Here is a 20,469-nt window from a genome sequence, read left to right as displayed (position 1 = left end):
GCCCCATTCAGCTCAGTGAGGAGTTAATTAAGATGCCCAGTGATGATAATTTTAAACTCCATAATATTAATGATTTAATTTCTCATGTAAGAAAGAAGAGAGAGGGTTGCAGATCTGCACAATTTATTGTGCTCAACATCAGATTTTGGTGCCACTAGTGGGTGGTGTTTGCGAGATACCCCAATCAAGAACTCAAGCCCAGAGAACCTAGCAGAGCCCCACAGATGGTGAGGCAATCTCAAGTAGCCCAGTGGAGTCCAGAGAGCACACATGCTCTTCTTGTCAATGTCTGCACCATCTATAGTGAGCGGTGTTTAATTCTGACACTGAGATGAGCAGATGTTTAATTCTGACACTCAGATTTTGTGAGTGGGGCTTGGAAGAGTGCTATCAAGTTTTTTTTCCTCCCCAATTTCATCTTTTAACAATGCCCTAACTAACACACTTGTATATTAGTTCAAATGTTTTTGTAATATATTTGCAACAAGGATAAACATAATTAATCATTTTGACTGTACTTCTAATTATTTCAAAGACTGGTTACAATTAAATTGGAAAGCTAACCAAATGATGCTAACCAAATCCCTGCGTTCGTAGGATATGAAGTGGTTTTCTAAACTGATATCTCTTTACTCCATTCACATGCATTGGGTGTGTTTGTACAATTAGTGCATAGGTAAAGTTTGCATAAATGGTTTGTAAATAAAACCATTGCTATTTAAATATTTATCAACATTAAAGCAGATAAAGAGCATTTCAGTGCTTGGGAAACCAACTACTTTCAACCTAGGCCAAGAAAATTCCAGGCAGTAGCAAGATGAAATTCTGCCAAGTAGTTCCAAGAATTAATCCGTTCAACTGTTGCCTCACTATTTTTCTTTGTTTAACAAATACGTCAACTTATCGTCTGTATCAGCCACTTAAATAAATTCACTACAAACTAAAACCTTGTAGATCTCAGTTGCATATTCTGGCTCTGAGAGCTGTGCATTGTGCAGGATAATTTTGCCCTAATTCACTAATTTAATAAGCCTGCATGGTTGCCTCATAGGATTTGAATGATTGCAACTTCTGAAGTTGCCAAGCTTTTTGTTCTCTGGCTAAACTGTTCATGGGTATTTCATTTTTTTTTCCAGCATCAGTTTTCATATTTATAGAGCTAATGGCTTTATGTTTTATGCAGCTGTAGAATCATATCGTAGAACAAAGAGGAGGACATGGCAAAGTGTTTTCTCAATGATATTAAGGAAAATATTCTAGTTACTTAAAACTTTTCAAGCTAGTATTGATTTTGTCCCATTAGTACTCTTTAGACTGGTAATAGTTTCTCTGTTCTGTTTTAATATGACCTGCAAAGGAAAAAAATGGCTTTTTTGCTTGTGTATGGTGTATAAAGAAGGCCTTGAGAAGGATTTGAGTTTTTTGTTTGTTTGTTTTTTCCAGTTTGTATTATACACTCGTAGTTCAGGCTCTGCCCAGGTCAGAAAACTCTCTGACTGGAGAGGTAGTGTAAATGACATCACAACAAGACAGTAAAAGCTGATCTATGAGGAGCAGAAGGGACCTGTAATCAGACTGTTTAAAACTCTTCTGTGAAATCCTGGAGTTTAGCCGTTGACTTCAGTGGGGCCAGGATTTCACCCTTTGTGTTTAGTTTAATATTTTGAGTAAAAAGCTTTTGTTAAAGATATAATACCACCACTCCTTTCATTAGAGTGTTAAGCTCTTCAGTAAGGGGTTAAAGCTCATATATTTCCCACTAACCCTCAAACAATCAGGGAAGATCACACTCTAGATTCCTGACATTTTCATATTAAAAAATAACCAGAGAAAAATATCACTCCCCCCGCCTGCTAGCACCGACCTTTCGAGCCTTTTGCCTAAAAACCCAGAAAAGGCACAATCCTAATTTCTGTCCCCCCAAATGGAGACATTTAGAATACATGACAGGGTTACCTGTGATAGCAGGAAACTGGGCTCGATGACTCAGAAGGCCCCTTCCGTCCTGTCTCCTATGTTCCTTCCATAAATGTTCAGCTCTCATGGTGCATTGGCAACATGTGACTGATGGACTGTCTGGCATTACTTATCACATCTAAAGAGACCTTCTAAAGATAACCTAATATCTTGCCATTACAAAGTTGTCTGTGTATTATTCATGGCTGGTGAGATATTTTAATCATGGCATACTTAAATCAAGTGATCCAAACTAGCAGCCATGTCCTGCTCCCGCTGAAGTCAGTGGGAATGCTGTCACTTCCAGTGTATTCAGTACCAACCCTGGCCTCTCACCGCTTATCGTTACACAGTTTTGTACCAGAAGTCTCACCACTTACATCTGAGCTTGTTTCAAGTGTCAGATTCCCTGGCTGTGAAGAGATTCCTTGACTACAGAATCTTGAAAAGACACAAGAGATAATAGCATGTTCTGCAGCTACCTGTTATCATTGCCACAAGAATGGTTGCAGAGTGTATTAATTTTGTCACAAAATTATCATTTCTCTTCTGCAAAAAATAGCCCCGAGAGGTAGCAGATTTGGAAAAGGCTGAAATATTATCTATCTTATCATTGTACGGAAGTCAAATATTAAGGAGTTTGCTTTTGACTCTGCAAAATAAGTAAATGTTAATATTAAAGACATATTAACTAGCAAAATGATGTAGTTCCCTGCAAAATAGTTTGTATAAGATTGTTCTTAAGGTTATAAACTGGGGTTCTTTAAAAGGAGATATGCACCCAAATCCCATTGAATGTCAATGAAAATCAGCACCTACTCTTAGACTCCTTTAAAAATTTGAGCCATAATTAACGTCCTGCAATTAAATGAAGAGAAACATATGTGGAAATCAGGAAAGTGTAAAAGTATGACTCTGGAAACTCTTCACTGAAAGGCTAAAGTTCTGGGTCAGATGGATTATGGAGCAAGTAATACAGTGCCTTAAATCAGATTCCAGCAGAGGGACAATGTATCTTTAGGCCTTCTGAACACTAGAAATTAATAGTGTAGCAATTTTTAAAAAATTAGTAGTGCTCAGGGCTACAGCACTTCGCATAAAAGTAGGACTTCATTAAAAAAAATTAGATATGCTACGCTTATATGTTGCTAATTCTACAGAGAAGAAAGAATGGCTTAATTTTATAAAATTTGACATAGTGACAGCTTTAGGGAAAATCCAAGTTTAAAATTCAGTATTTCACTTGGCTGTATTTCATATTCCATTGATCACTTATCCTTTTAGAATTCGAACCTTGCAGCATTTAGACATCTGGGGTTTGGAGGGGAACTGGACAGGTAAAGGATCACATTTTCTACCACTTGGTGTGATTTGAATTGTTCTTCTGAATTCAGGACAAATTACCTAGTATTCACTCCCAGAAAACACATCATTTTATTCATACATCATTTGAGATCTTTTTCACAGGAGCAGATCACATGTATAATAAGATACCTGCAGCTTCTATTTTCTGCCCTCCCATTCATTCCAGGAGACTGGCATTTCTTAACTCATTCTAATTCATTTTTTTGGCCACAGACAATTTTTATGTTCTGATTCTTTTCTTTTGCAATAGTTCATATTATAGACTGTAATGGTAAAAATGTGTGTGTGTGTGTGTGGGGGGGGGGTTCACATAATCATTTGGAGCCAAATTCTGGCTTTGAGGGTTTCCCCAGAATGGGAGTCTATTTTGTGCCTCATTTTAGCTGGCATTAGGGTCCTAAACAACTGTCCAAGCAGATTATTTCTTCTAGGAGAAGAGGGTGCATAGTAGCCGTGAGTAGATCAAGTGCTAGATACTTTTTTACTTCTGAAGCCTCTATATGACTCCAAAGATACAAAGGGTCCATATGGCCTGTGGAATCAGCCCCCACAAAATACCCCTTTGTACAGCGTTCCTTGAGCACCATAGAGCTGTGAGAACAGCTAAGTTGTCTGCTTTGCAGCCTCCAGCATATGGGTGTGCTAGGGAAAAGGGGAATGGGGCCAAAATTTGCTGCACTCCAGCTAATTGAGGTCAGTTGTCCCTGAAGCCTGTTAAAATCTGGCGCAATTTAAAGCAGCTATGGAGATTTGTGTGGCACGGAATGAGTTTACACCCACAGAGGAAAAAAAAGAACAGGAGTACTTGTGGCACCTTAGAGACTAACAAATTTATTAGAGCATAAGCTTTCGTGGACTACAGCCCACTTCTTCGGATGCAGCACTTCTGTCAGTCTTGATATTGCAGGCTATGTCATTTATAGCTGTATTTGAGGTATTTAACTATAGAACAAGTCTTTAACAAGCATACAAAAAAAATGCTAAAAAAATTAAAGTATTTAAAAATATATAATATGATCCAGGCCTTTCTTCCTTATGTTATTTCTGCAAGATCAATACTGTTCTTAGAAAGTGATACAGTTATATGTAGGCCAGACTTCGGAATTCAAGACAAGCAGCACAAAACATCTGCACATTGTTTATGCATAAATGAGAATTTAAATCCTGAATATAAATATTCATTAGGTACAATGATGTGTTAAAATAATAGACTTTTTTATATGTATAGTACAGGAAGATTTCACAGATGGGCAAAAAAAAAAAAATGTAATCCTACTTCATAGGCTCATTACCCTGAAGTTTCACCCTGAAAATAGTTAAAAAATCATCAGACATCCTAAAACATTTACCTGATCATTATATTTGGACATGTTCTTCGTACAGCTGTAGTCATGGAACTACGCTAGTTATAGAATAAACAGCACATTGCAACTATACTGAGGACAAACAATTTTTCTCTTTTATTTTCAGGTGTCTGTATGTACAGAACAACACTGCCTTATTCTCCTAATCATACAAGTATAGACTGTGACATATATATTCAAGCATGTGTAGGCTTATCAGAACATACAGTATAAGTATATCTTTTCACTGTAAAAGCCTCTTTTAGAAAAATGAAAGAAAAATATAAAAATCTTTAAGAAGCTGTGTATGGCAGTTAAAATTTACTGTTTTTTAGATCACCCAGCTCTGCCTCCATTGGCTGCTTGGTGTATCACTTGATGATTTGGCAAACACTGAGGGTCAAATCCCTATATATTCCAGAACTGTGCTCTATGCAGTTGGGGTCAGGAGGCCATAGATGGCTTTCCATCAGCTTTCTGTTATCCTAATACTGGAGGCTGCTGGGCCATGAACCAGCCTCAGGCACCAGTTAAAAGAAGCACTAGGCCTTTTCTAAGTTGTACCAGCAAATAATGACTCCCAAGAAGCTGCTCCCCTGACTAGGATGGCAGGAGGACATCATGATCTGGCCCTGTGCAGCGTGACTCTAACCCACCTAGGAATGCCCCCTCAGCAGGAAGGCCAGGAGCTACTGGTCTAGAATTTGTCCGCCCTTAAGGCAACTCTAAGTCCCAGAGGGACTGAGAAGGATTGAGGATCCTAGCCCTTATTCTTCAACCCTACTTTACCATCAAATGAAGAACACGCTACATCTTTTGATATGAAATAAAAGGCACTGTAGTAATTAAAGATCCTGTTATTTCTACCACTTTGTAATTATATTTCTACATGGAGTGCCACCCTCCTCCACAGCTCCTCATGTAGAGGCAGAAGGTAGAGTGACCCATAGGCAGCCTTGCAATCTCTGCGGCTGCTCTAACTTGCCCCAAGAATTAGGCCTGTCCTGAGAGCAGACCAGGGTTAGATATAAGTATTATTCGTTATATTCTAATCCTGAATTCAGTTGGCATTTTGCCTGAGTAAGGTGCTCAGGACCATTTTAGGAGAACGAAGTCTGTGAATTCTTTGCTATTTCCCCTAATGCTAAAATGGTTTACACAAGTAACACAACACAAAGAATATAGGAATTGCCAGACTTTATCAGAACCATGGTCCATCTAGTCCAGTATCCTAGCTCCAGCAGTGACCAGCTCTAGATGGTTCAGAGGAAGGTGCAAGAAACCCACAGTAGGTAGAAGAAACACAGTAGGTAGAAGATTCAAGAAGCTCACAGTGGGATAATCTGCCTCTTGGGAGGTTTCATCCTTATCTTCAATAGTTAGAGATTGGCTTAAACCCTGAAACACCAGGATTTTATGCAGGGTGGGGTTTAGGGGTAGGTGAGGAGGGCAGTAGTGCTGGACACCAAGTTGTAGTGCTGGGTACTACATCGCTGTGCCACTCTGCCAATCTGATTGGCTGGTTGGTTGTTTGCTCAGCCACTCCAGGGGCAGCTGGATCGCTGAAAACGTTGACCACTCTGGCAAAACACCTGGGACCGGCCCCGATTTTATGCCTTCAAAACCTCTTTGTTTGCATTAACTGTTATTATAACTCTGGCTATTCTTGTTATCCATATAAGCATCCGATCCCTCTTTGAATCTTACAAAATTCTTGCCCTCAATGACATCCTTGACAATGAGTTCCATTCTAATTATACAGACTGTGGAAAAAGTATTTCGTTTTTTTGTGCTGAATGTGCCACCTTTCAATTTCATTGAATGTCCCCTTGCTCTTGTGCTGTGAGATGGGGAGGGTAGAAGTTCCAAGTCATTATTTTATATTATTTTTTATCATTTTTTCTCTTATTCATCTCCTTTCCTAATGATCCCCGGCTTTTCTCACACACTTCATATGAGAGTGCATTCATTCAAACTAGAATGGATTGTGGAATGGCGTGGAAGGAATGATCTGTTATGAGATAGTGGGGTTTTTTTGTTTTTGTTTTTTTGCAAGGTTGGTAATACTGAAGTGAGTTGGGTAAGGATATGTTGCCCGGTAGGAGGTGTAATAGTAGCCACAGGATCAATCCACTGACCCCTGTTATGTACCACAGTGATATTAATCTTTTGTAATCCTGACCCATATCAGGTGGCTGGGATTAGGGAAGTCTCTTACCAGCACTTGTGAGTGTCACACAATGATTAAATAATGTAGTAGAACTTTGCATTGCATCCTTTAGGATAATGTCATGTCTGATTCAAGAGCAGGATAACACTTCTGTTTTACATTCCAGATGTAAATGCCAAAAAATTCCAGTTAGTTTTGGATATTAGCTAGTGTAGATTTCACAGCTATTGTTAAAGAAAAACATAATTCTAGAACAGAGCTTTAAATATGATTGATGAAAGTGTTGTTTTATGGTTATCATTTAAGGGTAAAATTAGTGTATTGTTTCTTCATTTTAAAGAAAATAATTGTGGAGGTTACGGTCTAAATTTCTTGTAGTGAATAAATCAAGTTGTGTGATTTAGAATTTCCGGTGAGAGTTATTTAAAGGTGTGAAATGTGGTGGACAAACAGGAAATAAGCATAGCTTTTGATTTGTGGGCCATATTGTTGCATTTCTTCACACATTTTTATAGTACTCAGATTCACCATTTTAATAAATTAAACTGGCTGTATGTAACGCATATTTCTAAAAACATGAAGGAAAGTATGCTTTGCTCACCTAATTAAAATTCAGTTAAATTAGTTTCACTAAACTAACAAATTTTCTGGACATTTTTGGAGGTGGGTCTGTTGAATAACAAACAGACTCAGGTCCTGATCTTAAATTTCTTGTGAACCCCAGATTCCCATGGAAGTGAATGAGAGTGATTTGTGCCAAGAATGTACTATAAAGTTTAATTAGCATGCTAGCTTCCTAAATAATCATGTGAATTTTAATCACATGAAAAATTCTAAAATGTGCTAAATTGAGTCCATAACAGTTCAGTGTTGCTTTTATTTTTTGCAGTGATAAAAAGAGCCTTCTGGTTGCCAGCTCCTAGAGACAACATGCACTCTTATAGGTAGGGTGACCGGCTGTCCCGTTTTTAAAGGGACAGTCCCGTTTGGGGAGATTTTTTTCTTATATAGGCGCCTATTATCCCCCACCCCCTGTCCTGTTTTTTCACAGTTGCTATCTGGTCACCCTAGTTATAGGGGAATAATAAAATAGTGAAATTTATGGTGTGCATGTGCAATTTGACAATGCGTTATTTGTCAGTTATACTGCTGCAACCTCATTGACTCATTGTGGAGTTGAATCAGTAACTTATAGCAGAAGGTAGGCCTGCCTTTGTAACTATCACACTGTCAGTTACCTCTCCACATTGGAGAAAAAAAAAATAAGTGAGAATTCTCAAAAACTGTGCCAACATCTAGTACAACAACTTCTCTATTTCTGAGATAATTCATGTGTATATGGCATTTCATTTTTAAAAAGGCTAAGATGTTTCATCAAGTAGATGTTATACACCTAAATAAATCACTGTTAATATTATCAGTAAAACAATCCAATATACACTTTTTTCTACAATCAATATATGTTAAATTATCTTGTTTTCCAAAGAACAGACATTGCACAATTTTGGGCCCAATCCTGCCTTCCAAGTTATTTGCAGTCTGATTCACACAAGGATCCCAGGACCAAATCTTTCATATTTAACATATTACTTTCATTTTTAAAAATGACATAAAGCCCCTGATTCCATTGAAACAATGGGAGTTTTGCATTGACCTCAATGGGAGAAGTACAAATGTAATGATAAATTAGATAGCATTGTACACTTATTGCAGTTCATCCATAGAAATAAAAACATTTTACAAAAGTAAGCATCACTCCTATTTTATGGATGGGGAAAGTGAGGTACAGAGAGATTAAGTAATTTGCCCAAGGATAAAACATTGTAAGATCTTCTGTCAAAAATCTTGCCCGCATACCAGACAGCAAAATGCTTATTATTACTGTGCAGTTATACAAATAAGTCATCTCATACACAGTTTGATTTTAGAGAGCCACTCTCTAGCCATGACATTTTTTGTCCTCCCTCATTCTCTGAAATCTTAATTATTGAACACACAGTATTCTTCTGTTCACTACTTGAAAAGGTTTTTGAAGTCTAGGTCAGTATGGAAGTATGTAATTCAGGGAGTGTATTTTGAAAGATAAGGGCTTGTCTTTCTCTGTGTTGTGGGGTTTGTGCAGGATGGTGTTTTAGGCAGAATTAACTGGAATCTTGTTCTGCCATTTTAGAGACATAGCCTGTTTACATAAAAAACAATCAGAATAATATTACCAACAAAAAAGGGAATAGAAAAGAAGAATCTTTTTCACTTAATGAATGGGCCTCCTTGGTCCTGTAAGGTTCTTAAAAAGGTTATTTAAACTTTCTCCTAGCTGCTCCAGGGGCATTATCAATTACCCGTGTGCCCATCAAATATTATGTAGCTGTAATTAAACTAAATTACTATGCTGTGGCTTTCATTACACAATGACACACTTTTGTTAAAGCCATAGAAAAAGCTTAATTACAAGTCTAGACATCCCTGAAATCAGAGCAAAAGAACTTTCTTTTAATTTTTTAAAGAGAATTCAAAGTTTTAGTAGCATTTTTAGCTATGGAGAGCCTATGCTGAACTGGAACTGGAACCCATGGTTTTTGTTCCACTCTCCTGTATCCTGCAGCCTTGATTTAGTAATAGCTTCCATGTGAAAGTCCTAAAAATATTCTGTAGCAAAACAGCAGAAAGAGAGGCTATAAAAACTTCTCCCTTTTAAACTCCGAGTGAATTAAATACTCACGAAAGTGGCAGGCAGGTATTACAAGACTATATATATAAAAATACTCTGAAGCATTACCACATAGTATAATATAAAAGCGTACACTGAAGCCCAATGTCACCCACTTCTTCCCACAGCTAAATCAATGCCTACTGGGAGTTGTCACCTTAACTGAAGGGTGTTCAACCAAAACTCTTTCTCCACAATGTTTGTTAGACATTAAAGTGAATTAGGTGTCAATACAAATAAGCAAAACCAGAATTTCCTTGCCCTTACCAGTTCCTCATCTTTCAGACTCACGATTCTTGTGATGTCATCATAATTTCACTACTCATCAGATCTTTCAGGCTAGATGAGACCTGAATTTTTGAGGTAAAAAAGAAGCTTTCGGGTCTCATAAAGAAGCAAAAAATGGGAAGGGGGACAGTAGATCAATGTTTTCTTTGCAGGTCACCTTTAGGGAAACATGGGCATGTGCCAGTCATAAGTTGGTATTGTGTGTTGCATTAATTAAAAACTAGGAAAAAGCCTGTCTGTATTTTATAGAGTAGACAGGGTAAGGGTCTGTCTTTATTTGTGTCTTCTACAGTGCTGAGCATATCAGAGTTTAACAACCAACAATAATCCATTTGACACTCTGAATCCTAAAATACATTTACCCCAGGTCTTCTGAGATTATATAAAACTGATACTGTTGTAACCTACTGTGTACCTGAAGTTTGCTCAACACCCTGTGGGGTCAATCCTACTACACTTGGGCTAGCGAACAAGGCTCACAGTGCAGCAGAATCACTGCAGTTCTGTTATGTGGGGGGTAGATAGACTTTGAAGAGGCAATGCAAGAGAGTGCCCTGTGCACCACAGATTAGTTCTCTGAGATTGTACATTCTGTAGCAGTGCACATAGGAGCTGGGAGAGTAGACAGAGTAAAGCCAATGAGTCTGTAGCTAGGTAGACTCATGGCTAAAATTCATTTATTTGGAAGGGAAAGGTGGGTCACAACTGATGTTTCCACAGCTGACAGGCAATTGAGGTGGCCACTGAATAGTTGCACTGGTGCTTCTTCACCTGCTAATGGAGAGAATTCTGCTCCCCCAGGGTTGATCCAATGGGCAAAGACTATTTATCATCATCAGTATGATATTTTTATTCAGTAGTGCCTAGGTGTGCTGGGCATTGTACAGGCATAGGAAGACAGTCCCTGCCCAACGGCTTTACAAAAATAAACAACTCTGTGTGATCTTTATTCTGTGTGGAGACTGAGTCAGATTTCTTCTCTCCAGGTTCAATACTGACTACCAGTGTAGTGGGGTTTGGCTGATTGTGCCCACAGATTCTCATTAACCCTTTCAGTGTGGGGTTGGTAATGTACCTCATCACACATATATATTATTTTTATCTTAGACAATTAAAATAATCCCTTTTGTTTCTAATCAATTTCTCTGTGTGTGTGTGTGTGCGCGCGGGGGGGGGTGGAGGGGGTTGTTTGCTTTTGTTTCTGGTTCTTGTGCACTATTTGGGTGACTGTGTTCCTAATAAGCAGGAATGTCCCCATTTAAAGGATCTGTCTTGATGTTTGGTTTTTAAAATGGTGCATTTTTCAAGTGTTGTAACTCCCTGCAAACCCTGGCCCATTGAAAGTGTCACTGGCCACTTGAACTGGTGAAATTGACTGAGCACATCCATGAAGAACCTCTAGATCTGACTTATGTTGACATCTTACTTCACCTCTTCCCTGAGGCCTTCCAGTGACCTCTCTTTCACACAAATCTCATCAAGCCAAGCCATCACCTCCTATTCAGTCAAGTCCATTGGGTAACGAGAAAGAGGAAGATTGCTTGACTGAGAAGAGAGCTGGGGAGGCAGGGAGGGCTCATTCTTCTCTCTCACTGTACTATGCATGAATCCTTGAAACACCGCAAAGTCATCTCTTGCACACCCACCTCGCTGCTCATGTCAGGTGTCCCAGCTTCCCTCCCACCCCCCCGAAAGTCTGTTCATCTGGTCACTGTAACAATGATGCAACATGGAGTTGCAAGCACTGCAACGGGGAGTTGTTTGGATATGACTAGACAAAACAAAAATACTCAGTAAATAATTTGTATTTAGATTTTTATACCAAGTAAAATAAAACTTTAATTAGATAATGCCCTGTAGTATTCCCCAAAACAGTGCTGATTCCAGGTTGCCCAGTTCTACAAGTTTCTAAATGAAACACTCAAGTTATGTCTACTCTGCAGTTAGACACTCACGGCTGGCCATGCCAGATAACTCAGGCTTGTGGGGCTCAGACTGCAGGGCTGTTTAATTGTAGCATAGACTTCTGGGCTCGGGAGGTCTGGGACCCTCCCACCTTGCAGGGTCCTAGAGTCGGGGCTGCAACCCAAGCCCGAATGTCTGCGTGGCAATTAAACAGCCCCTTAGCTGAGTCAGTTGGCATGGGTCACCCCGGTTTTTAATTGCAGTGTAGATGTATCCTAAAGATCAATTTTTTAATGAACCTACAAAAGTGTGCCGGCCCACTGGTTTCTGCACACAGCCCACATTTGCTCATGAAAGGGGTTAACTGGGTGCAAAATACCTGATCTGCACTCTCACATTTGTGGTTTGGGAGTTTTTTAAACCACAAACATGAACTCATTTCAAATTCCCTTCTACCCGTTCACCTTAAATGCTAGTAGATTAAGTTTTGTCTGACTGCAGTTTGTAAGAATGATTATCAGCATAACTTCAATACAGTATAAATCCATATGTATGCTCAAAAAGACATTTTCACTGAGATAATGCTCTTTTCATGATCTTACATTGTTCTTTTTGTGTTACTCCTTTTCAACTGTTAAATTAGTAACTCATCCTGTTCTTGTTTATTGTAATGCACCTCTGAAGAGACTAATTGCCATTACTTGACAAGTAAATCACGTACTTTAGTACACAGATGCTACAGGACTTTACTGAATCTGAATATATCAAAGTAATGTTGCTATGGAAATACAATGCTGTGAGGTAAATACAAATTTTCTACTTAACAGTTTATGGTGGTAACACAGATTAATGAAGCTGCAAACAACAAGCAACCTTCTTTTACATTCTAGAACCATTTACTGAAAATTAGAAGAAAGTGCAAGCAGGACTACTTGGTTAATGGTTGAATATCTCTTTGTATTATAGAGTGCAAATGTAATTATAAACTATAGTATAGTACTGTATACTCACAGCCGTTTTCATCAACAGACCTAAAACCCTATTACACAAATATCATCCCTGTTTTAGAGATGGGGAAACTGAGGTGAATCATAGAGTCTGAGGTCACAGAGTGAGTCCCTGAGAGAGCCTGGAACATACCAGGCTTCTGACTTATCCACTGGATCATGTTCCTCCTCCTGGTCTCTTTTTATTTTCATGGTAACTGGTGACCATTAAATGACATAGTTAGTATATATAAGGTAGAGCTAAGGTATTTGCTGTGCATGGTAATTACAATGTGTATATAATTGTTTCTGTCTTTTAATTCAAAGCACAGCTTTCATGATAATTAACGTTGGACCTACAGTACCAAGGCATTGTTTCTACAAAAAAATTGTACTGATTAAACTAAATCAGTGAGGAATCAACTGAAGCCAAATCACTATCAGGCACCCTTAAACTGAAATGAGTGCCCACGTAAGGGAACTGCACCAATTTAACAAAATCAGTTTCAAAACCAAGTCAGTTAAATTGGTACAATTCTCACATGTAGACAAGTCCTGAGTGTAACTATCAAGAAGCCTATAAGTACAAATAACCATTGCACAACATACTAAAAATACTGGGGCTTCGATGCTCCTTTCACTTGCCCTAGTTGAAGTTACTGGAGTTTCACTACTAAAAAAAAAAATGTAAAAAATGGTGTAAACAAGAGGACAGTCAGCCCCAGGGTATTTACCAAGTAATGGACTGATTTTGCAATCAGGGCATAAGCTCAGAAGGCCCCAGGTATACTGGCTGTACGCCAGGAACCCAATCTGTATATGACAGTGGCCCAGATCATAAGGAGGGAAGGAAGGCAACTACATGTGCTGCAGAACCTTAAAGAACAAAGCTGCTTGGAGCAGGTAGCTCCGGTAGAGAGGAAGCTAGTGGCCTCCTTCCTGAAGATGTGAGTCTGGCTGCCCAGTGTCTTCGTGCTGAAGAAGAGAGAGACTTTTATTTTTATCAGGGCCGACTCCAGGCACCAGCTTCTCAAGCAGGTGCTTGGGGCGGCCGCTCCGGAGAGGGGCGGCACGTCCAGGTATTCGGTGACAATTCGGCGGACAGTCCCTCACTCCGCCTGGGAGTGAAGGACCTCCCGCCGAATTGCTGCCGCAGATTGCGATCGCAGCTTTTGTTTTGTTTTGGCTGCTTGGGGCGGCCAAAACCCTGGAGCTGGCCCTGATTTTTATTTTTATTTTTTTGCATCAATAGAAATAAAATTTGTTTCTAACTTGTGGCAGGAGATCTATGATTTCACACTCGGACAAAAAAAGAGCTGAACAGATTTTGCCCAAATTTTCCACCCAGGAAAATGGGATAAGATGAAGCCTTGATATTTTCAATCCAAAACCATGACAGCTTTTGAGAAAGCCATGGGCATGTGAAACCAAGGCTTCAGGACTGCACAGTATTATAATCCTTCAGTCTTCTGTAGAAAGTAAAGATTTTATTTTTAGAGCAGCACACATGCTAAGTTCTCCACTATGCTTGTTCTCATCAAAGTTTATGTGTGGTTCAGTAGCTGGGTGACCATGTTCTGACCTCTCAGAATGATTTAACATACAAAGCTGCCTAATGCTTTTCTGATGCTTCAGATTTCAATATATCAGCATCTGTTACCTTAACATTAATCCCTAGAGATGTTACCATTGTGTTTTAAATGGTCAATAAGCCCCTCAGGGATGGTTTTTCTTCTCAATCATGAGAGCTGATGCTCTCTCTCTCTTTCAATTTTCAGTTTCTTGTTCAGATGACAAACTATATTCAAGTGTGTCATGCTACGAAGTTTTGTAAACAATTTTTTGAAATATGGTTAATTGGGTTATCCCTTGTCATGAAATAATAGTCACTAGACTGTAGATTAGGAAAAAGCTGTTTCATACTATGACTTAGACACTTTGATTTTTCCCTTCTAGTACCTGCATGCAAATGGGATTGTTCACCGTGATTTGAAGCCAGAGAATCTACTCTATGCAACACCAGCACCAGATGCACCATTAAAAATAGGTGAGCAGCACTACCTATGTACTTCCCATCCTTCCCTCGTATTGGTATTATTTTGTGTGGGTTCACATGTATCTCCTCTCTTCTCCCCATCATTGTATTCTATTTTAGCAATGATATCCAGAGGAATAGGCCCATTCTTTATACAGCAGCACAGCTGTGCATTGTTCTTTAAAAATAAATAAAAGACAGATCCCTGCCCTGAGGAATTTACAGTCTAAATTAGGCACAATACCTCAAGAGATGACAAACACAGGAAGAATGGGATTTGGGAGTGTGAAGATCACAGTAGGGAAAGATTATGAGATCAGATTCTAGCTACATACACCACTTGTTAGTTCCTTTTTTGTTAGACAATATATTACAATTTTGGGACAAATATGAATGAGAGCGCAAAGGTGGAGGTAAGCAATGAAAGCAAGCCAAAAGGAGCTTGAAGGGGGAGAGGCAGGTTGTTTGGCACAGATTAGAGAAGTTATTCCAGGCATAGATGGCAGTATGAAAAAAGATGGGAGGAAACCAGACAAGCTACAAGCTGACCTGAATTGGCAGTTTGTCGCAAACCAGGGCTTAGAGGGCATTCACTGAGGGCCTGATTTCCAGCAGCACTGAGCACTTGCAACTGCAGCTGGAATCAGTAGGAGCTCTGGGTGCTCAGCACCTTTGAAAGTCAGACCCTAAGCCTCTGAAATATGAATATTCACCACTTCCATGTAGGGAATATACAGTTTGTGTGCCAGTTTAGGGCAGCCCAGTGCTGTACTATGATAAAGCAGAAAGCAGCAGAATGGTAATTGATGAGCCATGTAGGCTGTGGCATTGCTGATGTGATAACTGAAAGAGATCTGACTTTTATATAAAGTAAAGAAAAAAAAAATCTCTGAGCCTTATGGTCTCTCTTTCATAAGGAAACCCAAAAGTGAAGATGCAGTGGCATAGGCTTCCGCATGTGCTAGAAACACAAATATGTTCTCAGAGTCCCAGGCAGGCAGAAGCGGATTAGGGTTCTGTGGGACCCTGGGCCAGAGCAAGTGGGGGCTCCTCCCCACCCTTTCCACCTGCAGTCTCCCCCATCCCCCACGGCGCTCCTGCCAGGGAGCGGGAGCGGGGCGCGGGCACCTGCCCAGTGCTCCTGCCAGGGAGTGGGATTGGGGCATGGGGGCTTCCCCCCACTCCCCAGCAGGAGCGCCAGGCTGGCAAAAGGAGTGGGGCAAGTCCCTGCGCCCTGACCCTGCTCCCCAGCAGGAGCACCTGGGGGTCAGGGAATGGGGATGCCCATTTTTCTAGGGGCCCCCAATTGGCCAGCGCCCCTGAGCATGGGCCCCATTGGCTTAGTGGCTAATCTGTCACTGCTCTTGTAAAGCCCATGGTAACTACTAAATCTGCATTTTCAAAACACAATATCAACTGTTATCTTCTTGTTCTCAGCTCAGAGTACTCACTTTTAAATTCATGTTAAACAAAAGCAAACAAACAAACTATATTCTTCAGTTTTTAAGGCAGAATGTCATCATCCAAACTGGAATTAGAACAAGATACTAAGATCATTCATAGAAATAGAAACACAAGTGATTAGGTCTTCAGTTCTAATCTCATTTGAAAGATGGGACCTATGACAATGTGCTGGCTCCTGACTGCTCAGTATTTATTCAGAGGGAAGGGTGCCACATGCAGAGTCGCTGACACCCCCTTCTGGCAAAGCCTGAATTTTCCTTGGAAATCTGCTCTTGAAATACTACCCAAAGGCTTGATCTGAGGTGCTGAGGGCTCCGGCCCTAATCTAGCAAGTCACTTAAGCTGAGGTGTAACTTTGAGCACACCAGTAGTTCTATTTAAGCTTGTGTGTTATCACATTGTTTTAAAGTTACGCACTTGCTTCAATGCTTTTCTGGATTGTAGCTGGAAGGTTCAGGTCTTTGTAGGCTCAAACCCTATGCCATTCTCGACTTAGTTGATAAGATCTGAAAAAGTCAAAGTCCAAAATGGTAGCGCGTCAGCCCAATGTATCCAGTGTCACTCCTAGAAAGAGCACTACCAGGGACAGTGTTTTTTGGAGTGACATCAGAAAAAAGTTACTGTCCTCCTGTTTTACAGGAGAATCGGGTAGTTAGAATTTTTGACCTGCCAGTAGGTGGGTGATGTGTTTCAGAACTGAAAGACGCACATTTCGCTAACAATACAAAACCATCCATTTGGAAAATAATTTATCTTCCAAAGGAACCACTGGACTAAGTACATCATCAGAACGAAGGGCGTATTTTCATGAAGACACTCTACAAAACAGATAGTGTTCTGTTTTATAACATATACCTTCTCCAGTTTTTAAAGGTCTTCTCTTTTGTATTTATTTATTTTGTATTCCATGCGCTGTTCAGAAGTTCCGAGTACATGACTGACTCTGCATCTGACTCTTCATTGTTGGCTGCTGTACGTTCCACTGTCTTTAGGGCAGCTAGCACAAGTTGTACTTTAAAAATATTTTCGTGAGCTTAGAGCAAGAGGATTTAATTCATCAACATACATTTTGCTTCTGTATAATTTTGTTTCCATGCAATTCTTCTGAAGTAATTTTTCTTTTAATTTGTTCCTTAAAATGACAGTAATTTTCCTTAAATGTAGCGTTTTCAAAAAGAAAAGTGAAGTACTTCCTCCTGTTGAATCTATGCTCACTTTACACAGTTACAAGCAGACAATAAAACTTTTATTTTATGTTTCTACAAATCTTGACAGCTGATTTTGGGCTTTCCAAGATTGTGGAAGATCAAGTGACTATGAAGACAGTTTGTGGAACTCCAGGGTACTGTGGTATGTTCCTTTATTACTTACAATATATTGGACTTAGACTTTGATTCAGAGACTATTTACATTTTCCCATTTCTGTGTTTGGCAAATGCAAGTTTCTTAAGATTGATGAGGCTCCTGAACAGCTTAAATCAAAAACTAGAATTCAGAAGCTGGCATCAGTGTATGTTTTTGAAAAATTAACATACTCTATAATTCCAAGCCACACTAACCAATATTCCAGTGCATTTTCTAATATAATTTCATAATTTACATGAAAGTACTCTGATGTGGAATACAAATTAATACATTATACAATAATATTCAACTTATACATAGGGCCCTACCAAATTCACAGCCATAAAAAAAATGTTTCACGAACCGTGAAATCTGCTCTCCCTTCGTGAAATCTGGTCTTTTGTGTGCTTTTACCCAGATTTCACAGAGGAGACCAGCGTATCTCAAATTGGAGGTCCTGACCCAAATGGGAGTTGCTGGGGGGGGTCACAAGATTATTTTAGGGGAGTCGTGGTATTGCCACCTTACTTTTGCCATGAGCAGCAGCACAGAAGTAAGGGTAGCAGTACTGCAAACCCCCCCTACAATAACTTTGCGGACCCTCCCCCACACTCCTTTTTGGGTCAGGACCCCTAAAATTACAACACCACGAAATTTCAGATTTAAGTAGCTGAAATCATGAAAGTTATGATTTTTAAAATCTTATGACTGTGAAATTGACCAAAATGAACCATGAATTAGGTAGAGCTCTACTTATACAAATATCGTCAAATTATTGAGATAATGGATTATATTGGCATGTCAGATATAATGGCAATTTCTTTAGTATGACTTGATAAATTCCTGTTATGGATAGTCCAACATTAAATGTAGTAGAAACTAGCTTAAGGTGACCTGTTTGTTTGTTTTTTGTTTTTAAATAAAGACCAAATTATCCATCTTAATAGTATCACTTAGGAAACGGAGATAGCTTAAGGTCTCAAGAAGGCAAAGCACTTATGCACCTGCATAGCTTTATCACATGCTACAGTCTTGACCAGTGACTGAGTCATAAAAAAAAGAAGTGGCAGAACACACTTCTGGTACTATAAGTGACACTACCAGAAGTAGCAGAATGCCAACAAAAAACACCGGACTGGAGTTCCATAGCATTCCGGCACGACTTGAGTCCTGGTACTGACTTAGAGGTGCTGATGAGCAGTGCAGAATTGGGACCAATATGATTGATAACTATGGGGTAAAATTAGAGAGCTTCCTACAGTGGCTGTGCACCGGCTCACCAGCCTGGGATAAACAAACAGCCTCACCCAGTTCAGTTTGTAGCCTTTTTCTCAGGGCTCTTTTTTATTCTTTAACACAAAGAAGTTTAAATGGAGCAATTAAAATTAAAAAAAAAAAAAAAACAGTCCGGTTTTCACTGAGATCTGTGACCTTCCACAGGGGTGTCTGCGGGGCTAACCTGCCCTCTCACAGTCTTCTGCTACAGCCACTGGAGAGTGCACTCCCGTCCCTCTCCTGGTCCCAGGCAACCTCATAGAGCTGGGGTCCTTTTTTACATCCCTTGGCTGAGACTCATCAGACCCAATCACTAGATGCTGCCTGCTGGGCTTCTCTCCAGAAGAGAGTCAGCTGCTCCCAGACCCCCATGGCCTTAAAAGGAGGGCAGACTGCACTGTTAAAGGTGGATTTTGGCAACTGGAAAGATTGGGGTGGGAGTACTTGTCACTTCGAGGGATGTGGAAGGGTTGGGACCCTTTTCATAATAAATTTTTAACCAAAATAAAATAAGAATTAAATAATGTGATTGATGATTAGGCTCAGTTAATAACATAAATTGCTATTACTGTGTAGATACTATTAGTGCGCTATAAATATCTTAATGTAGGTAGATAGAACTGTATGCCACATTTGTATGCCATTTTAGAAGTACATTTAGAAAGTAACCTCTCTGTGGCAGGGACCATATTTTCCCATCTTTGTATGGTGTCTAACACGAAGTGGCCCTGATCTTACTCAGGACTTCTGGGCAATTCAAATAATAATGACAATTTAGACAGCTTTAGTGTATGTACCTCTGTTTTTCAGTCTTTGTCAAACTTTTGCAAAAAATACATGTCATTTATGAGTATGGCCAGCTCCATGCTTTGTGATTATAAGTCTTACTGAAAACTCCACTATCTCTCTCTAGCCCTTCATACCAAAACTTACATCTGTCAGGATTACAAAAGCCTGCTCAAAATCTCAGACGGAGAAGTTCTGTCTTGTAATTTTAATGACAGAACCACATTCAGCCACTGGGGGTATGTCTGGACTGCAATTGGGAGCATGCCTAACACCCTGGATAGACAGACTTGCACTAGCTCAGCACAGGCTAGTGTGTTAAAAATAGCAGTGTGGATGTTGTGACACCGGCGGAGGCTCGGTCTAGCCACCTGAGCTCGAACATGCCTGACTCCCTGCTGGCTAGCCTGAACCTCCACCCATGCAGCAACGTCCACACTGCGATTTTTAGTGCTCTAGTTTGAGCCAAGTTAGTGCAAGTCTGTGTCCTCGGGCTGGGAGGTGTGCAACACACAATTTTTTTCAGGGAGTTGTGTTTATGATTTGCATATATAGGTACTGCATTTATGCATGCAAATTGGGGGCTTGCCTGCACAATAACATCTAGCTGGCCATTTATTTGCATAAATGCCTAATATGCATGTGCAGTCATAATAACTGCATGAACAAATTAGGTGCATGATTGTACATGTAACTTGAATGCAACACTTGGCTTCTGACTCTAACCCATGAAGTATAATACATAGCAGCTACAACTTTTATTGCTTAAGTAGTTATTCAGTTTAGGTTATTCAATATTTATGTTGGTTTTTATGTTATGATATTGGATAGGCCTTGACCAAAGT

The 20,469-nt window shown here is 39.7% G+C and overlaps 1 protein-coding gene across 2 annotated transcripts in view; it reads left to right on the top strand.

Moving 5' to 3' along the window:
- Positions 1-20,469, top strand: part of CAMK4 (calcium/calmodulin dependent protein kinase IV) — a 284,110-nt gene that overhangs the window by 224,648 nt on the left and 38,993 nt on the right. For both annotated transcript variants that reach the window (XM_054033155.1, XM_054033156.1), the window contains exons 6-7: positions 14,677-14,767; positions 17,495-17,569. In XM_054033155.1, coding sequence (XP_053889130.1) covers positions 14,677-14,767; positions 17,495-17,569 — 166 coding nt within the window. The remainder of the gene's footprint in view (positions 1-14,676; positions 14,768-17,494; positions 17,570-20,469) is intronic.

The sequence above is a fragment of the Malaclemys terrapin genome, chromosome 6 (genome assembly GCF_027887155.1).
Source record: "Malaclemys terrapin pileata isolate rMalTer1 chromosome 6, rMalTer1.hap1, whole genome shotgun sequence".
Taxonomy (NCBI): domain Eukaryota; kingdom Metazoa; phylum Chordata; order Testudines; family Emydidae; genus Malaclemys; species Malaclemys terrapin.
Note: the sequence above shows the minus strand (reverse complement) of the source record. Positions and strands in the feature narration are given on the sequence as shown.